Here is a 16,163-nt window from a genome sequence, read left to right as displayed (position 1 = left end):
CATGGAGGGGTGTTCTTTACTGGCTTACCTCCCCTGGCTTGCTCAGCCTACTCTCTTATAGAACCCAAGACTACCAGCCCAGGGAATGGTCCCACCCACAAGGGGCCTTTCCCCCTTGATCACTAATTGAGAAAATGCCTTACAGTTGGATCTCATGGAGGCATTTCCTCAACTGAAGCTCCTTTCTCTGTGATAACTCCAGCTGTGTCAAGTTGACACAAAAATAGCCAGTACAGGTATTAAGTGTATACTGCCATGAGGCCCCACCCACTCAGTATTTACATGGGCTCTGGGGATCTGAATAGTTCTCAGACATATCTTACATAAGTGTGAAGATGGGGGAAGAAAGCCATCAAATAGAAAGTAGTCACCAAGAGTCTGTTAACTAAGTGGAGACTTCAACAGCTTCACAATGCTAATGGAACAATAGTAAGAGGTCCAGACTTCTGGGGCAGGGATGGGGAGGGTAGAGGAATGGCGGGTTGAAAACTGCCCTGGTTTTCAGTGGGATTTGAGGGCTCTGTCCTTGAAATAAGAGCAAACATGAAAAGAATGACCCAGGAGCCAGCCATGTCCAAGAGGAGGCGTGAAAGCACTAAGGGAAAATCTAAGTTACTCCCTGGAGTAAATGGTGGTCAATAAAAGGTCCACATGAGACTGGAGAGGTGGCCCAGCAGTTGGGGGCACTGGCTGTTCTTGCAGTAGACCTGGGTTAAGTTCCCAGATGGTTAACAGCCATCTGTAACTCCAGTTCCAGGGGATCTGATGCCTCTTCTGACCTCTATGGACACCAGGCATGCATGCCATGTACAGACAAGAAAGAAAAACTCTTACACACATAAGAGACACAAAATTTAAAGGGGAAGCAATTCCTTGTAGGCATCAATGTAACATTCAACAGGAAAATTAGGACCTATCTCAGCAGAGGACCCAAATGTCTAGAACCCAAGAGAAAACACACGTTAATCTTATTACTTATAGACCTTGATTTATGATTTAAAATGTTAGAGTTTCAACAGAAAATTTGAATCTAGAAGAATGAATTAGAAATTATAGAACTGTTTTAAATTTTAAAATGTAATAGGTAAGATTAATGATAAATTATATACAGCACAAGAGACACAAAGATAATTTGATAGGTTTAGAAAGAATATATATATATATATATATATATATATATATATATATAAACAGGGTATCAAAATTATAAATTATACCCCTCCAAAAGAAAGAAATGACAAAAGATACAGGAAATAGTGTGTACAGTTTTAAAAAGTGAGTCCCTGAAATTGAAAAAGCAGAATGTATACAGTTACAAAAATAATTACTGCATTGAAAATAGAAGAAAACTATCTTGTTTGGTTTCTTTGCTTTGGTTTGGTTGGCTTTCAAGACATGGTTTCTGTGTAGCCCTTGGCTGTCTTGGAACTTACTTTGTAGACCAAGCTAGCCTCAGACTCAGAGATCTGCCTTCCTCTGCCTCCCAAGAGCTGGGACTAAAGGCACAGGGTACCATGTCCATCTAAAAATGATCTTGTTTGTTTGTTTGTTTGCTAAAACCTATCTTAGCCTAATAAAAACAAGCCCTATAAAAACCAAACAAATAAAAATAGTATGAAAACAACTAAGGGGGCTGGAGTCACAGCTCAGGAGGTACCAGCACACTCTACTCTCACAGGGGACCTGCGTTCAATTCTCAGCTCACATTATGTGGCTCAGAACTACTTGCAATTCCAGCTTCAGCGGATCCAGTGCCTTCTCCTGGGTTTCTAACACTGCACTCGCATATACAAAGACACACACCATTAAAATATTTTTTAGTTTTTAAAAAGAAAATAACTAAAGAAATATGATGTTTATCAATAAAATTCCCAAAGTTTCTTTTTGAGATCAAGGGTTGAACTTTCCTGGTAGCAGGCAATGCTGGAGGCAATCTTTAAAAGCTAGGGGATGACATTATTGGTTACCAAGATGTCCTTAAAAGATACAGTTTTAGAAGAGTAGGACATTAGTAGGTACAGATATGCCAAGAGGACACAGTGGTCTGGAGATGGACCCACACGTATGCCACTGCCTGATGAATGGACTTTTTATATAAATGGTACTAGATCAACTGGGCATCCTTGTGGGAAAAGATCCTTAAAACTTAACTCAGACTAGTTACAAAACCATAGCAGGGTGTATTTAAGAAGTTGAAGGTAAAGTAGATTGCCTGTTGTTGGGTCTACATAGCTCAATGGAAAGGCATTATGGGATGGTGGGATAGTACATCTGGAGACTCAGCAAGGGAGGTCTACAGTCAATGGGAATTTCAATCTTGAGAAGAAAGGAATTGCAGGGTGGTGTTGGGAACTAAGCATATTTGAGGCAGCATGGGAGAGAGTGCAAAGAGAGAGATTGAGGGTTAGGAAGATACAGTTGATGAATATAATCTCTACAAAAGAACAAAACTGAAAGAGATATCTGACCCTGAATCACCCTCATATGGGAGCAACATAGCTGTTACCACATGTAAATGATGTCCTGGAAGGTAACTTGCTAATTTTTTTTGTAGGTGGTTTGAGCCTTTTGTTATGCAATGGCTAGATGAAAATGAAGATGTGTCCATGGAGTTCCTTCATGGAGCACTGGGAAGAGACAAAAAAGATGGAGTGAGTCCAGACGTGGCCGGGATTCAATTATCTTTCTCACCTCTGAGCAAGTAGGGAATGTGGGGCTCATTGGTTTTAGCTTAGTTTCATTCTAATTCCTTGGTGACCTAAGCAGATTTAACATGATTTCAAAGAGCTGGAGGAACCGATTAAATAAAAAGGAAACAAGAAAAATCAATCATTCCTTTGCCACAAGATTCTTCTTTATTGTGTGAGTCTGACTCTACAAGGTCTCCAGGCTTATATAAAATGTCTGTTTTCATGGAGCCCTCCAGGAATAAAGTCAGAGCAAGGAGGAAATCACCCAGCATCAACCTCTGGCCTCTACATGCGTGCACAAATGATCATGCACACAAAGAGCCATGCTTTAGAAAAAGGAAATGCAGTCACTTAATGAACCTCAATGACGCCCTTATATCGAATTTATAGCTATCTTTCATGTGGTGTTTTAAATCTTACAGATGGGCAGCTATATTTTCTCCTTCCTTAAAATTAAAGTGTTACCAGGGAGAGGTGAGGATCAGCACTGATTTGTTGTGATTTGCTCTTGAGACAACTATCGTGTAGCCCAGGCTATGTTAGACAAAGCTGGCCTTGAACTCCTGATCCTTCAGCCTTAGCCTATCAAGTGCTAGGCTTACAGATATCACCACCATGCCTTACCAAAGCTGATTGCTAAGGAAAAGATAGAGCGAGTCTCTGCACTATAGAGCTGTGGGTCAAAGAGGTCAAAGAACATGTCTGTGGATAAGAAGAAAGAGGAAGAAGAGGAGGAGGAAAAGGAGAAGGAGGGCAACTCTACCAAGTATGGGAATCTTCAAACCATGACAGCTTAAATCCACAAGGACATTTCCTTTCAGAAATTAAGAATTTTTTCCTTGAGCCTTTACCTCATTTCTGTAACCCTAGGCTTGAAAAACAAAACAAAACAAAACAAAACAAAACAAAACAAAACAAAACTCATTTTCCCATCTCTGTCCCATAGTTTGGTTCCAAAGTGGTGGCAAGCCATAGGACTTCAATTCTCAGGTTCACAAACTACTGATCATGAGACCATTCCTCACCGAACTTCAATCCCAACACAGGGACCAGATTTGATAGTATCTGTTGTTCAATATCAACCAACAAGACCCCCCAGAGCTCCCAGGGACTAAACCACCAACCAAAGAGTACACATGGAGGAACCCATGGCTCTAGCCGCATGTGTAGCAGAGGATGTCCTTGTTGAGCATCCGTGGGAGGAAATGCCCTTGGTCCTTCAAAGGCTCAATGCCCCAGTGTAAGGGAATGCCAGGGCAGGGAGATGGGAGTGGGTGGGTGAGGGAGGGAGTACCCTCATAGAGGCAGGAGGAGGGGGGATAGAATAGGGGGTTTCCAGAGAGGAAAACTGGGAAAGGGGATAACATTTGAAATGTAAATAAATAAAATTTCCAAGAAAAAAGAAAAAAGAAAAAAAGAAACATAGTGAAGTTCCCTTCTCTCCCTTCCTTGCTCAAACAGTCTTTCTTCTCACCCCTCAGTTCCAGCAGACATCGGACCACGCCCTTTTCTCCTGTTCTGTGGTTGATGTCTTTGCTCAGCTTAACCAGAGCTTTGAGATCATTAAGAAACTGGAATGCCCCAATCCTGAAGCCTTATCACACTTAATGAGACGATTTGCAAAGGTAGGTTGCATAAGGCATGTCTTCTCCAAGAAAAGCCACCCTAGATTAGGATTTGGTACCATTTTGGACACAGACCCCATCTTAGAATCTTGAAGCAGAGTAGTTACATTCTACTTCATAGTTTGGGAGTGTGGCTTCACAGGTTTGTGACTGACTGAGGGAAACACTGGTCTGACTTTGGGATGATGAGGTGATACCAGATGGTCATTCGAGAAGAACTCATCGATGGCCTGTTACTCACCTAGCTTTAAAGGTGTTCTCATGAAGAAGCATAATCTATGACTCCGAAACACTCATAATGACCATGTTAAAACTTTATGCCATGGCTATTTGAAATGTAACCACCAAGCTATCAGAGAAGTCAAAAGAAAAAACACTTTCTGGGTCTCGTGAGATAAGAAATAAAGTTTGTTCTCTTACTAAATAAACACAAATAAAATACATTTATCTTGTTAGAAAATTAAGAAATACCAAAACCCACTTAAATTGTGAACATTTAAGGTCTGAGTTTGTTAGGACTGCTATAGTGCACTGGGGACCTTAAACAAGAGAGATCCCTTTTCTCACAGTTTGGAAGATAGTACGGGGTCCTCGTATTTGTCCATTTGGTTTCTTCGGAGACGCTGTAGCTTGCTGAAGGCTCCCTTTCCAACCTGCCTTCACGGAGACTGCCTTCTGAGCATCCTGATGTCCCTGAGTATCCAGTTTTTTCATCTTACAATGTTACCTGCCAATTGTAATATAGCATCCATCCTAGAGATACCTTTTCAACTTAATCGCCTTCTTAAGGCCTTATCTCTAAACAAAATGAAGATAGTCTATCTGAATATTTGCCCCATTCTGGGCTCCTAGTGATTAAAGCTTTTGGCTATTAAGTTTTGAGAAAACCACTTAGCTCATAACAAATAGGCACACTAAGCATATATGACTGCTTTTTAGCCACAAACATAACATGTCTATAACTTCATTTGTCATTATCCCCAAAAGACAGAGTGAAGGTCCTCTGTGAATGGGACCCTCAGCTCTGACCCCGTCATCGTCCCTGTCTCTCAGAAGAATGCTCACATTTTCTTCTAATTAGTACGGATGTCTTCTAGCAGATAGTATCTTCTTTCACTGTGTCAGATCAGATCATCCTGTGGTAACAATTACATCTATAAACTCCATGGTTCACAGAGATTTACTTCTGGGTCATGGAACACCAGACAGCTCAGGTAACCCTAGAGAGGACCTCTCCACTATTGTATGACTCAAGAGCCCCTGTCAGAGAGGTCTGACAAGGGGAGAGCAGGGGTTCTAGAAGGCTCAACAAGCTAAGTGGGGAAATTAGCTGTGCAATGTGAAAAAATTTGAGAGATAGTCGAAATGGCTGGCCTCACTTGGCTAACAGCTAGGACTCCATGAAGGATTCCAGGCAAACTGTCAGCCAAATTCTGTGACAGTTTTTATCTGCTATGAAATGCATTAAATTCAAGTCTTTGTTGATTAGGATGACTAAGAAGACTCTTTGCTTGCTAAGATACTAGCTGAGATTGATTTATTTGGGTCATTTCCTAAAGAGGATTTTCCTGGTGATTAAAATTTCTTAATATGGTAAAATCTGTACAATTGTCCCTAAAATTATCAAAGCCCTTCCTTAACTAACAGCCAAATATTATATAGTTGCCTCTTAAAATGAACAATAACTGACCAGTAGGAAGGCAGTGTTTGAAGCAACTTGTAAGGGAAGAAAGACCATATAGAAGTGAAGAGCTAGGGCTCCCTCCTTACCCCCAGCAGCTCTGAACTTCCAGCATGTCTCAAAGTGACAGTGTGAGATGAAGATGGAGATCCACAAACAAGGTTTGAGAAGAATAAACACAGGAAAGCACATCATGTATGCAAGATGAAGAAGAATTGCATTCTTTCTCCATGAGTCATGGAGAAACTGTAAGGTCTTGTTAGCACAATAAAAAATCCATTTAAATAAAGCATTTTTAATACCTGGAAAGCTAGACATCCTATTAATGTCCAATTCTTATCACAGGAAAATAATGTAACAAACTCTAAAAACATTCTTTGGAAATGTAGCAATTAGTAATTGGCATTGAAAAAGAAATGCTATTTTGTGGGAATAATTTGAAAAGCCATGGAGCTCTTAGTAACTCTCACAGAGTCTTACAATGAAATAAAAAATAAAAGGCTGGAATAATTGATTATATGACTATAAAAGTAAATAAAACTCACCCAAATTCATTACCAATATCAGCCTTTTAATCTACAATTTGCATCTTATGTAAATAAGTTGACAAAAAATTAAAATTGATGGCTAATATAATTCATATCTTACATTAACAATAGACTATAAGATTGTTTTGTTTCATTTTAACATAAGGTGTGATCTTTAGTCTTGAAGATTCTGCCTTTCTTGATTCCTTGCATCAAACTATACTGAAATAGCACAATGATTTAAAATATCTACTTTTGATGAGAGATGGTAATGATATCCACAGATGCGTGGAGTCTGTAAGGGTTTGTACAGAGGGGTTTATAAATCTGATACATCAGTACTAGACATTGATGTGACTTTCCTACTGTTCTGGACAAGTACAGGTGGTTAAATTTTATAAAGAAATATGAGGGTTGGAGCTATGGCTTAGTGGTTAAGATCACTGGCTGCCCATGTAGAGGACCCAAGTTCAAGTCTCAGCTTTTCATATAGTGGCTCACAGCTGTCAAACCACAGTTCTAGTCAATATGGGCTTCTGTGGGTAGTTTGTCATGTGCATATGCATACATGATAACATATGCTCAAACACATAAAATAAATAAGTTTATAAAATTGTTTAAAGACATGTGAAATAATAATCTCTAATATTATTCAAAAACAAAACATCATCTTTGGTCCCTGGTAAATATCGTGGTGTCTGCCAATATGAGACATGCATATTGTTCCTCCTTATGTTCTAAAACCTAATCCTAACTTTAAAAATAATAATGACAATACATCGAGAATAATGGTATTTTAATCATTTTGTTCACAGTGCCTCACTCATCTCCCTATGAGGTATACACTATTATCTTCCCAAGTTTTTTGAATGATGTCATAGGATGGAAATATGTGGAGACTGAGAGGAAACACCACATAGAAATGGCATGGAGTAGTACTTCTAACCATTGGCCATACTTTCCTCTCACCCCAATATGATCTGAAACCCATTGTTGGTTTGGAGAATAGAATCTTGTAGGCTTAGATTTTTCAAAGCCTGCTGTTAATAGAGGTTCTCAAATGTTTCAATCCCCCTTCTAGTCCACCAGCCAAAGATAGGGGAGAAAAGATGGTAAATAGAACAAGGGGATGTGGACAAGTTTAGAAATAGTTCCTTGGGGCAATTCCAGTCTCCATTTGTCAGGATACCAGCAGTCCAGTTTAGTAATGTCAGTATACCAAACACAAATCAGCAGCAGCAGCAGCACAATCCAGCAGAAACCTCCAGGCCTCCACCAAATCAGCTCAAGTCAGTGGGAGCAACTAGGACAAGCCACAACACCAGGAGTTCTCTGACATGCCTCTCTCAACAAGGTGAAGATTAGCAAAGATGCAAGACCAATGAAGCATTGCTATTATCTGAGTCCTATTTATACTTTCTCCAAATACCATGTCTTCCCATGGGTCCCCAGCAAAACACCATGTAAGTCTACATCACATGACACATCCAGAACCTTTCTACTTCAGAATCTCATCAATTATTTTTGCTTTTAAGGCCAAGCCTGGGTATCTGTGCCAGAATAACTGGGAGATTTATCATATGCAGGATGTATTAAGAGGACATAGTGACCTGGATAGAGTCCCTCTTCTGCTGAGGTTAAATTGGTATGAGAGTCTTCCTCTCCTTAGAGAGTTAGTTGACACCTGAAAAGTTATTAAGATGCTTAAAGAGTCTGCTGAGTTGTTAATCACTTGCGATGCAAGCATGAGGACCTGAGTTTTGATTCCCAGCACAGATGGGGAAAGTTGAACAAAGTGGCATGTGCATGTTCTCCTAGTGCTGAGCACACAGAGACAGGAGGAGTCATAGGTTTCATTGTGGCCTGTCAGAGCAATTGAAGAAAGTCCCTGATGTTAATCTCTAATTTACACACATACACACACATACACACACACACACACACACACACACACACACCCTGAGATAATTCTAAACCAGAATTCCCAACTTACAGAACCTTAGATCGATGCAATAGATGGGCCTCCCAAGTATGTTGACTTGATATTAGCTCAGGAAATCATAGCACTTTGCTGGGTGTTGACAGGCAGCCCCCCTCAATATGCCAGCAGTGGTAACATGTCATAGCAGAACTTTCCCAGGCCAGAGGACAGTCTAATCATCATGGTTGACTCTTTAAATGTAATAGATTCTTACTTCACTGCCACAACCCCATTATGACTCCATGTTTCTAATTCTGAAGCTCTTTCACCAGCTGTGCTTCTGTGGCATTGAAGAACCCTCACCGACTATGCCTACTTCTTCCTATAAACTCTGAGAAACAAAAGATGCAGACATTCACCAAGAGACTGTCCCATGAGCGTGTTCATTCTGCCTCTATCCCTCCATCCCTCTCCTTTTCTTCATCCCTCCCCATCCCCTTCACAATTACTGATTCTATAGCTCAGAACACTTGATAGGTAGAAACCCCATGTGAGCCTTGCTACGTACTCCTTCCCCAAGCAGCTCCTCTCTGAACAGAGACCTCTACCCAGCTGCCTGTTCCTCTTACGTTTTGGCATGCAACTTACTCTGCTGAAGGTGCTAAAGGTGGTTTGTTGAAAACAGAGGCTGCTGGAGATGGTTCCTAGAGTGGGAAATATTAAAAGAACAACAAATTACTACACTACATCTAGCTACTCTCTGCCCTGGAAGGCTGGCCAGCCATGCACTGGCAGCAATGGCCGGCCTGTTCTTATCTTGTGGAGACTCTCTGACTCAGAGCTCCAAAATCTCTCTACCCAGCTCGTTAAGTTCCCACTGGCAGGTCATTGCTATGCCAGCCTCATGCTTCAAATCCCCCACAGCCTTTGTGGTGCACTTCTGACAAACCCATGCTTTGCCACCATACCTTTCTCTCTTGAACCCAATCAAGCTGCCGAGTAATGAAAAATGCAACACAAACTCAATTCAGAAACAATGAGTTTCTCAATCTCTGGGCACAACTAGAATACTAATCTTGTAAACTATTAAAATCTAAATTCTCTGGTGGCAAATGGTGGTGAATCCACCAGGATTCGCCATCTAATCTGGAAGCTGCTAGTAGCTACATCTTGTCCTCCTACTATCCCCATCCCAAAAGCCCCTAACTCTCTCCTGCTTCCTCTCTTCCTCATCCAACCCAGAAGTCCCACCTACTCGCCCGCCCAGTGATAGAGTCCTTTATTCATTAGGGGATGGTTCACAAGGAATCACCTGAGTATGTGACTCATTCCTCATCCCAGACAACCCCTCCTGGGAAAGCAGAATTAACATCGAAATACAAAAGCACCAGGGCCATCCACAATAGGATCCAGAAGTGCTACTGCACAGATCTGAGGTAGGATATAAGAATTTGCTTTTCCATACTTGCAGGGAATATCAATGACACTTCCCAGTGCCACAGTCAGAGAAGCAGTAATTTGGGAGGCATGCTCCAAGCAACTGCTAATTTGGAGTAAAGAAACAATGACCAGATTTGTTTGCTTTACTTTAGTGAATAAATTAGAATGAAATAGAAGCTGGTCTTCAAATGTGCATTGAAGATTTTCATTCAAGCTTACTGGTGCAGGAATACAGAATTCCCAGGGCTATAATAGTAGTACTCTACAGCTCCAAGTATATGGTTTCTAGCCACACCTACTATGACCCATGCTTTTCCTCACTCACAGCCTATCCTGTGTTTTGACTGTAAGGCTAGTAAATATGAGAGTCAGGACTAGTTTTCTCTAATCAGGGAGACCTGGGTGAAGTTTTCTGCTAATGTAGATGAAAGTAGCATACCATGGGGGGTTCACTGAGAACAATTATAGACAGCCATGTAAATTGTCCTTCCCTCTCCAGAAAACCAAGTAGGCTAGCCAATAAGTCACCTAGCAGCCACATGAATTTCTAGATGACACTGAACTGTGAAGGGCATTTTTCCATTCACATCTCACCCACAGCATTGTTCTGTCCAAGATATAGCAAGTGAGAAAACGATGGCTTGTATGTGTGAGTTTGGGAGACAGGGTAAGATAATTGCCACAGTTTGTACTGTCATTAAGAAACTCTGCACTGAGAGTTGTGCTCACAGGCACAGATGAGCAAACACCCCCCAGGAAATCCCACAGTCGCTCTGCACGGCATCTGAAGGGAACTCTGAACAGCTTCACTCAGAACATACTTCTGCCTAACCAGCCGTCCGTTTCCTGGGATTTATTGATCTGCGGCTTAATGAGATCTTCTGGTTTGGTTTCTTTTTTTTTTTTTTTTTTTGAGGCCAAATTTCTGTTTAAACTGACTCTCATTATCTTAGCACCATGCACTTCTGGAAAGCATCAATCTCCTGTCAACACATTATTCGTAATTCCTAGCTCGTAATTCCTAGCTTCTTATTGTGAACTTAAAAGTCGATAAAACAAGTTTATAGTCAAATCTGCTGGATTCAGTCTGTGGGCTAAATATTCCTTTTTTTTTTTTTTTTTTTTTTTTTTTTTTTTTTTTTTTTTTTTTTTTTTTTTTTTTTTTTTTTTTTTTTTTTTTTGGTTTTTCGAGACAGGGTTTCTCTGTGTAGCCCTGGCTGTCCTGGCACTCACTTTGTAGACCAGGCTGGCCTCGAACTCAGAAATCCGCCTGCCTCTGCCTCCCGAGTGCTGGGATTAAAGGCGTGCGCCACCACGCCCGGCTAAATATTCCTTCCTTAGCTTAGTTAACTCTTGGGAATCTCTCCCCCAGTGAATCGTGAACCACTGGGGGGAATTTTTTTTTTATATGTATGTGTATCTGGGTCTCAGTGTCAGTATATATGAATGGCATCTGCAGGTGCCTGCAGATGCCAGGGGGAGGCATCAGGTCCTTGAGAATTAGAGTTACAGGTGGTTGGAAGGAACCTGCTATTTGTGCTCAGAATGGAACTTGGTTCCTATAGACCAATTCATGCTCATACCTTCTGAGTCATCTCTCCAGTCCAAAGAAATATATTTTAAAAGGAGAGGGTTTGGCTCTTTGGTTTTTCTATGACTAAATAACATAATTCCATCATTATTGTTGGTTTATCTTTTCTAAGAAGATGGCATTCACAGTTGGCATTACCAAACCAGTTACCTCTATGTGAATGTAAAAGCTGAAGAATGCAAACCTGTCAGTGTATCTTTACACAATTACAATATGTTTAATAAATACAGTTGGTACAGTTTTTCTCTCTTCTCTATAATTATTAGAAGCAAGGGTCATGCAGGAGCTCACAAGAAGTTTTAGAGAAAGGAAGAAACTATCAAATTTTGGTACAAAAGAGAAGTGAGCAGGCAACATTTTTAGCAATTGGTGTGCTATTAAATAACAGTAAATAAAGAATCCATTGCTGAATAACAGTAACTGGACAAATGTACTGAGAAGGAGAGAGTAGGGTAGGTGAGAGGTGGGTTTTCACACTTGAACAGATAGTGTACAATGTAAGTCCCTGTTTCTGAAGAGAGTCACTGTGGAGTGGTGTCATAAGAATGTCCAACCTCTCTTATTCATGAGGCACTGAGACATGATGGAGAAAGTTGAGAAAAACGCCCACTGCAGATAACCTTATGTGGTAGAGATGAGATGACAAAAAGGATTAAGAGGCAGAAAGAAGCAGAAGGGAGAACTCCAGCCTGTAGCATCATCAGTGGGAAAGGTGGGCAAGTGTCCGGTATCATGAGATCTTAAGTCCCTACGCTGTGAAGAGGTTGCCATGGGACAGCCTGTATCTCTTCTGAGTAAAGTCAGAGAATAACTGTGTGATAGTATGGATGCTGTTCTGATAGATTATAGATCTCTGAGGTATGTTTGAAATGCTGTTCAGAACCCTGACAAACTGACATATACATGCAGCGATTTGTGATCCCTCTTTGGACACGGGAATGGATTGAGCCCACTTATGACTCTCCTTCGCTAAAAAGGAGTCAGGATTGCCTGTCTCAGCCTGGATAGTGTTTTTGTAAGGTGGCACATTTAACTCACTCAACTGACATGCTTTGCATGCTATTTTCTTCCACAGACCATCAATAAGGTTCTGGTCCAGTACGCTGCGATCGTATCAAGTGACTTCAGTTCATACTGCGATAAGGAGACAGTGGTAAGTAGGACCACGCCCACCCCACCCCCATTGGTGAGTGTCCCAAAATAGAAACTTGTGCTTTCTAACTGCAAGTAAGTAGGAAATATCCTCTGTGTCAGTTTCCATAGTGGGTGATGAGAGCTACGGAATCTCAGGGTGCTGCCTGCAAACCTCACCAGGCATCACGTGTGGGCTTCCTATCGGGATTGGATAGAAGGGAGAATGAGGCCAGTGCCTGCCCGATTGTTTTCCGTGTTGAGAAAAATGAGATGGTAAACCATGGAAAAATGCACAAACTCATAAAACACTGGAGCTGAGAACTAGGGAGATAAGAATCAAGTGAGTGTTGATAACAACCCCTGTTGCTTTTTACCCACCCTCGAATAAGTATAATTCAGTCTTTCGGTTTTCAAATCAATTGAGAAGGAGAGTGAATATACAGGGCAGTGATGCTTCCGCCTGTGATTTATCCCTATCTCCGTGGGTTTTTGATGATCTAGGAAATACTTATAAAGTCCAAAGCAGAACTGCAACTACTCAGCAAAAGGCATTTAAAAAAAAAATCAAGATGAACTGAAGTCATGTGCAGTCATACAATCGGAGTGATTTCACGATGTAAGGGAAAGTGTTCTTATTTCTGTACTTAGTATTAAGAGAGATGTAGGCCAACACTGTGGAAATTTTTTTAAATGAGTAACACTGGAACACCCACAGGGTTCTTAAGAGCAACTCTTCCTTCCCCCTTGGAAAAATAAAGATGAAATGAAAACCAGCCCGCACTAGTTGGCAAGGCTGAAGGGGAATCACGAGCCGGGCGGCAGCGACCCGGCTCACCCTGGCTGACAGCTCATTAAGACAAGCCAGTCCTGATGGTTCCTGAAGATTTCAGTCGACGCCTCCTTCCTTTTCATTAATATGCTGCCCAGCAATCCGATGATAGCTTTCAGACAATCTCAGCACTGACTTCCAGCCACCTTTGACTCCAGCCCTCTACATGGGAGACTATTTACTTGTTGGAAGCATATATTTTCGTTTAAAGGTTAAAAGATGATTCACACTTCCCGTGTATGTCTGCAGATCATAAGAGTGTCTTGTAGTTTCAGCAAATACTCTGTTTTTATTAAGATGGCAAGACGTGTATTTGGGAAGTTGGCTGAGAAATAACTGATTTCCATTAGCTCGTTAAATGCTGGGCAGCCTCCTATCTCACATGTTAACATTCTAAATTCCAGATCATATGAAACCTCCCCCTGCCCTATAATTGTAAATCAATATATATTGTATTATTTTTGTAAAGGAGTTGATCTTTCAAAAACATTTATTCCAGTATTTGTGTGTGTGTGTGTGTGTGTGTGTGTGGTATATAAGGGTTTATACATGTTAATTCTGTGCCCACAGAGGCAAGGGGCAAGGCCACAACAGGGTATTGGATCCCCCTGGAGCTGAAGTCAGTTTTGAGCCACCTAATGTGGGTGGTAGGAACTTAATTCAGGCCCTTTGCAAGAGCTGTACATGTTTTTAACCACTGAACCATCTCTCCAGCCCCCAAAATGGAATTGTGTAGTTAATTAAAAGCTCGTGTGCATAACATAGCCCAGCACCTGTCCCTTAGTGTACACTTAAGCCATATAGGAATGTTTCTAATTTGAATCAAACTTTAGTATTCCTTATTTTTTAGGGTTACAACCGATCTCAATTAAGATTACGTGTATATGATTTGGTTTGTTTTTCTTTCTTGGATATTTTTCTTTATTTCTATTTCAAATGTTTCCCCTTTCCAGATCTCCCCTTTGGGAACCCCCTATCCCATTCCCCTTCCCGCTGCCATAAGGAAAATCAAAATGTATACATAGAGAAGTATAGCTATACCATTAGCACCTGTACCTTTCTTTGCCTTCATCCTAGCAAGCAGTCTCCTGGCTACCTTTGGATTCTATGGTTTAAGTTTAAGATCATTTTAATCTCACCAAGGTGTCTTGATTGAATATGTAGCTTTACAGAGCTTTGTCTCAAGTCATCACAAAAAGAAGTTTGTACCTTCTCATGAACACATTACAAATGTCTTTTAAGACTCAAAACCATAAGTCAGATATGGCACATACCTTTAATCCCAGCACTCAGGAGGCAGAGACAGGTAGATCTCTGTGAGTTCAAGGCAAACCTGGTATACATAATGAGTTTCAGACAACCAGAGCTATATAGTGAGACCATGTCTCAAAAAGAAAAAAAATGAAAGCATTGAAATTCATCATATGTTCCTAATCATCTGCAAATGGAGTGAGAAACATTTAAAGATAGACATTCCAGGTGTAACAGTGAGGATCTGTAAGGTGGCTCAGTGGGTAAACTCAAAAGCCTGATGGCAAGTGTCCCATCATTAAAAGCAATGTTAGAAAGAAAGAACTGGCTCCTTTCTACATGCATACCGTGATGCACACATGTACACACACACAGAGAAAGTAAGTAAATAAAAATTTCAAAAAGACGTGACTATAACATTTGATATGTCCAAAGTCAGAATTAAAAAGTCCATAGTTCAACCAAATGTCTACTTGAGATTATATTTTTTTTTGTAGCATGGCATACTAATTTGTTGCTGTTTTTGAAACAGGTCTCATGTAGCCTAGGCTGACCTTGAACTTCTAATCCATCTCCCTTCACCTCGAGTGCTAGGTTTACTGTTGTGTACGATCTGGCCCCTTCTTACTGTGACAATTTAAATCAGAAGTGGTCAAACCACTTTTATGCCTTTTGTCCCCATCCCAAACAAGTCAGAGCATCCTTTTCCAAATCAATTTTTCTTTATTTTAAACATTTTTAAGCTCAAACACTTTAGCCGTATAGAAATGTCTGTCCCTAGTTTGAATAAAACTTTAGTATACATCGTATTCTAGGTTTTTGACTGTTCCCAGTTAAGACAAAATAAAATGTATACGATATGTTTATAAGAAAACTCAAAATGTACACGGTACACATACTGAATGACAGCTATGCCCAAACATATTCTTTCCTCTCCATAAACTCTTCAGTAAGCAATAGAATTCCGTTGGGATAATGTTCCTTTTACCGGGGATTTTATTTTGAAAATTTTTAATGCATAGCTTTGCTACCTAGCCCATGCCAGCCTTGAACATTGAGTCCTCCTGCCTCAGCCTCCCAGTTCTGGGATGCAAGGCATGTGCCATGTCTGGATGGATTTATTAAAACATTAATGCATTTATTCTGACTTGCTGACTACAGAACTGTTAGAATCAATCTGTTTTGTGCTTAAATATGGGGTATAATTGAATAGTAATCTAGTTCTTATTAATGATTTAATAAGTCGATGTAATAACAGTGGACTTGGGGCATTTCAAGGTCAGGAAAAGTTTAGTAAAGGCGAAGAGCTTTATATTTATCTCAACTTTACATTTACCCAGAAAAATCCCTCTTACCTCTCTCTTCTTCATCCTCTTTCCATGTGGTGAGTAGCCATTGCCCCAAGTGAGCCCAACTCTCCCTAGCATTCTTGAAAATCAGAAATGACCATATTTGACTTGATGTATGGCTTTTT

General features: G+C 40.6%; 1 protein-coding gene across 3 annotated transcripts in view; it reads left to right on the top strand.

Annotated features, from left to right (window-relative positions):
• Nucleotides 1–16,163, top strand: part of Unc13c (unc-13 homolog C) — a 463,067-nt gene that overhangs the window by 362,947 nt on the left and 83,957 nt on the right. For all 3 annotated transcript variants that reach the window (XM_021171690.2, XM_029481908.1, XM_029481909.1), the window contains 3 exons: nt 2,555–2,651; nt 4,172–4,315; nt 12,551–12,628. In XM_021171690.2, coding sequence (XP_021027349.1) covers nt 2,555–2,651; nt 4,172–4,315; nt 12,551–12,628 — 319 coding nt within the window. The remainder of the gene's footprint in view (nt 1–2,554; nt 2,652–4,171; nt 4,316–12,550; nt 12,629–16,163) is intronic.

The sequence above is a fragment of the Mus caroli genome, chromosome 9 (genome assembly GCF_900094665.2).
Source record: "Mus caroli chromosome 9, CAROLI_EIJ_v1.1, whole genome shotgun sequence".
NCBI classification, from domain to species: domain Eukaryota; kingdom Metazoa; phylum Chordata; class Mammalia; order Rodentia; family Muridae; genus Mus; species Mus caroli.
This window is presented reverse-complemented; position numbering and strand designations above follow the sequence as displayed.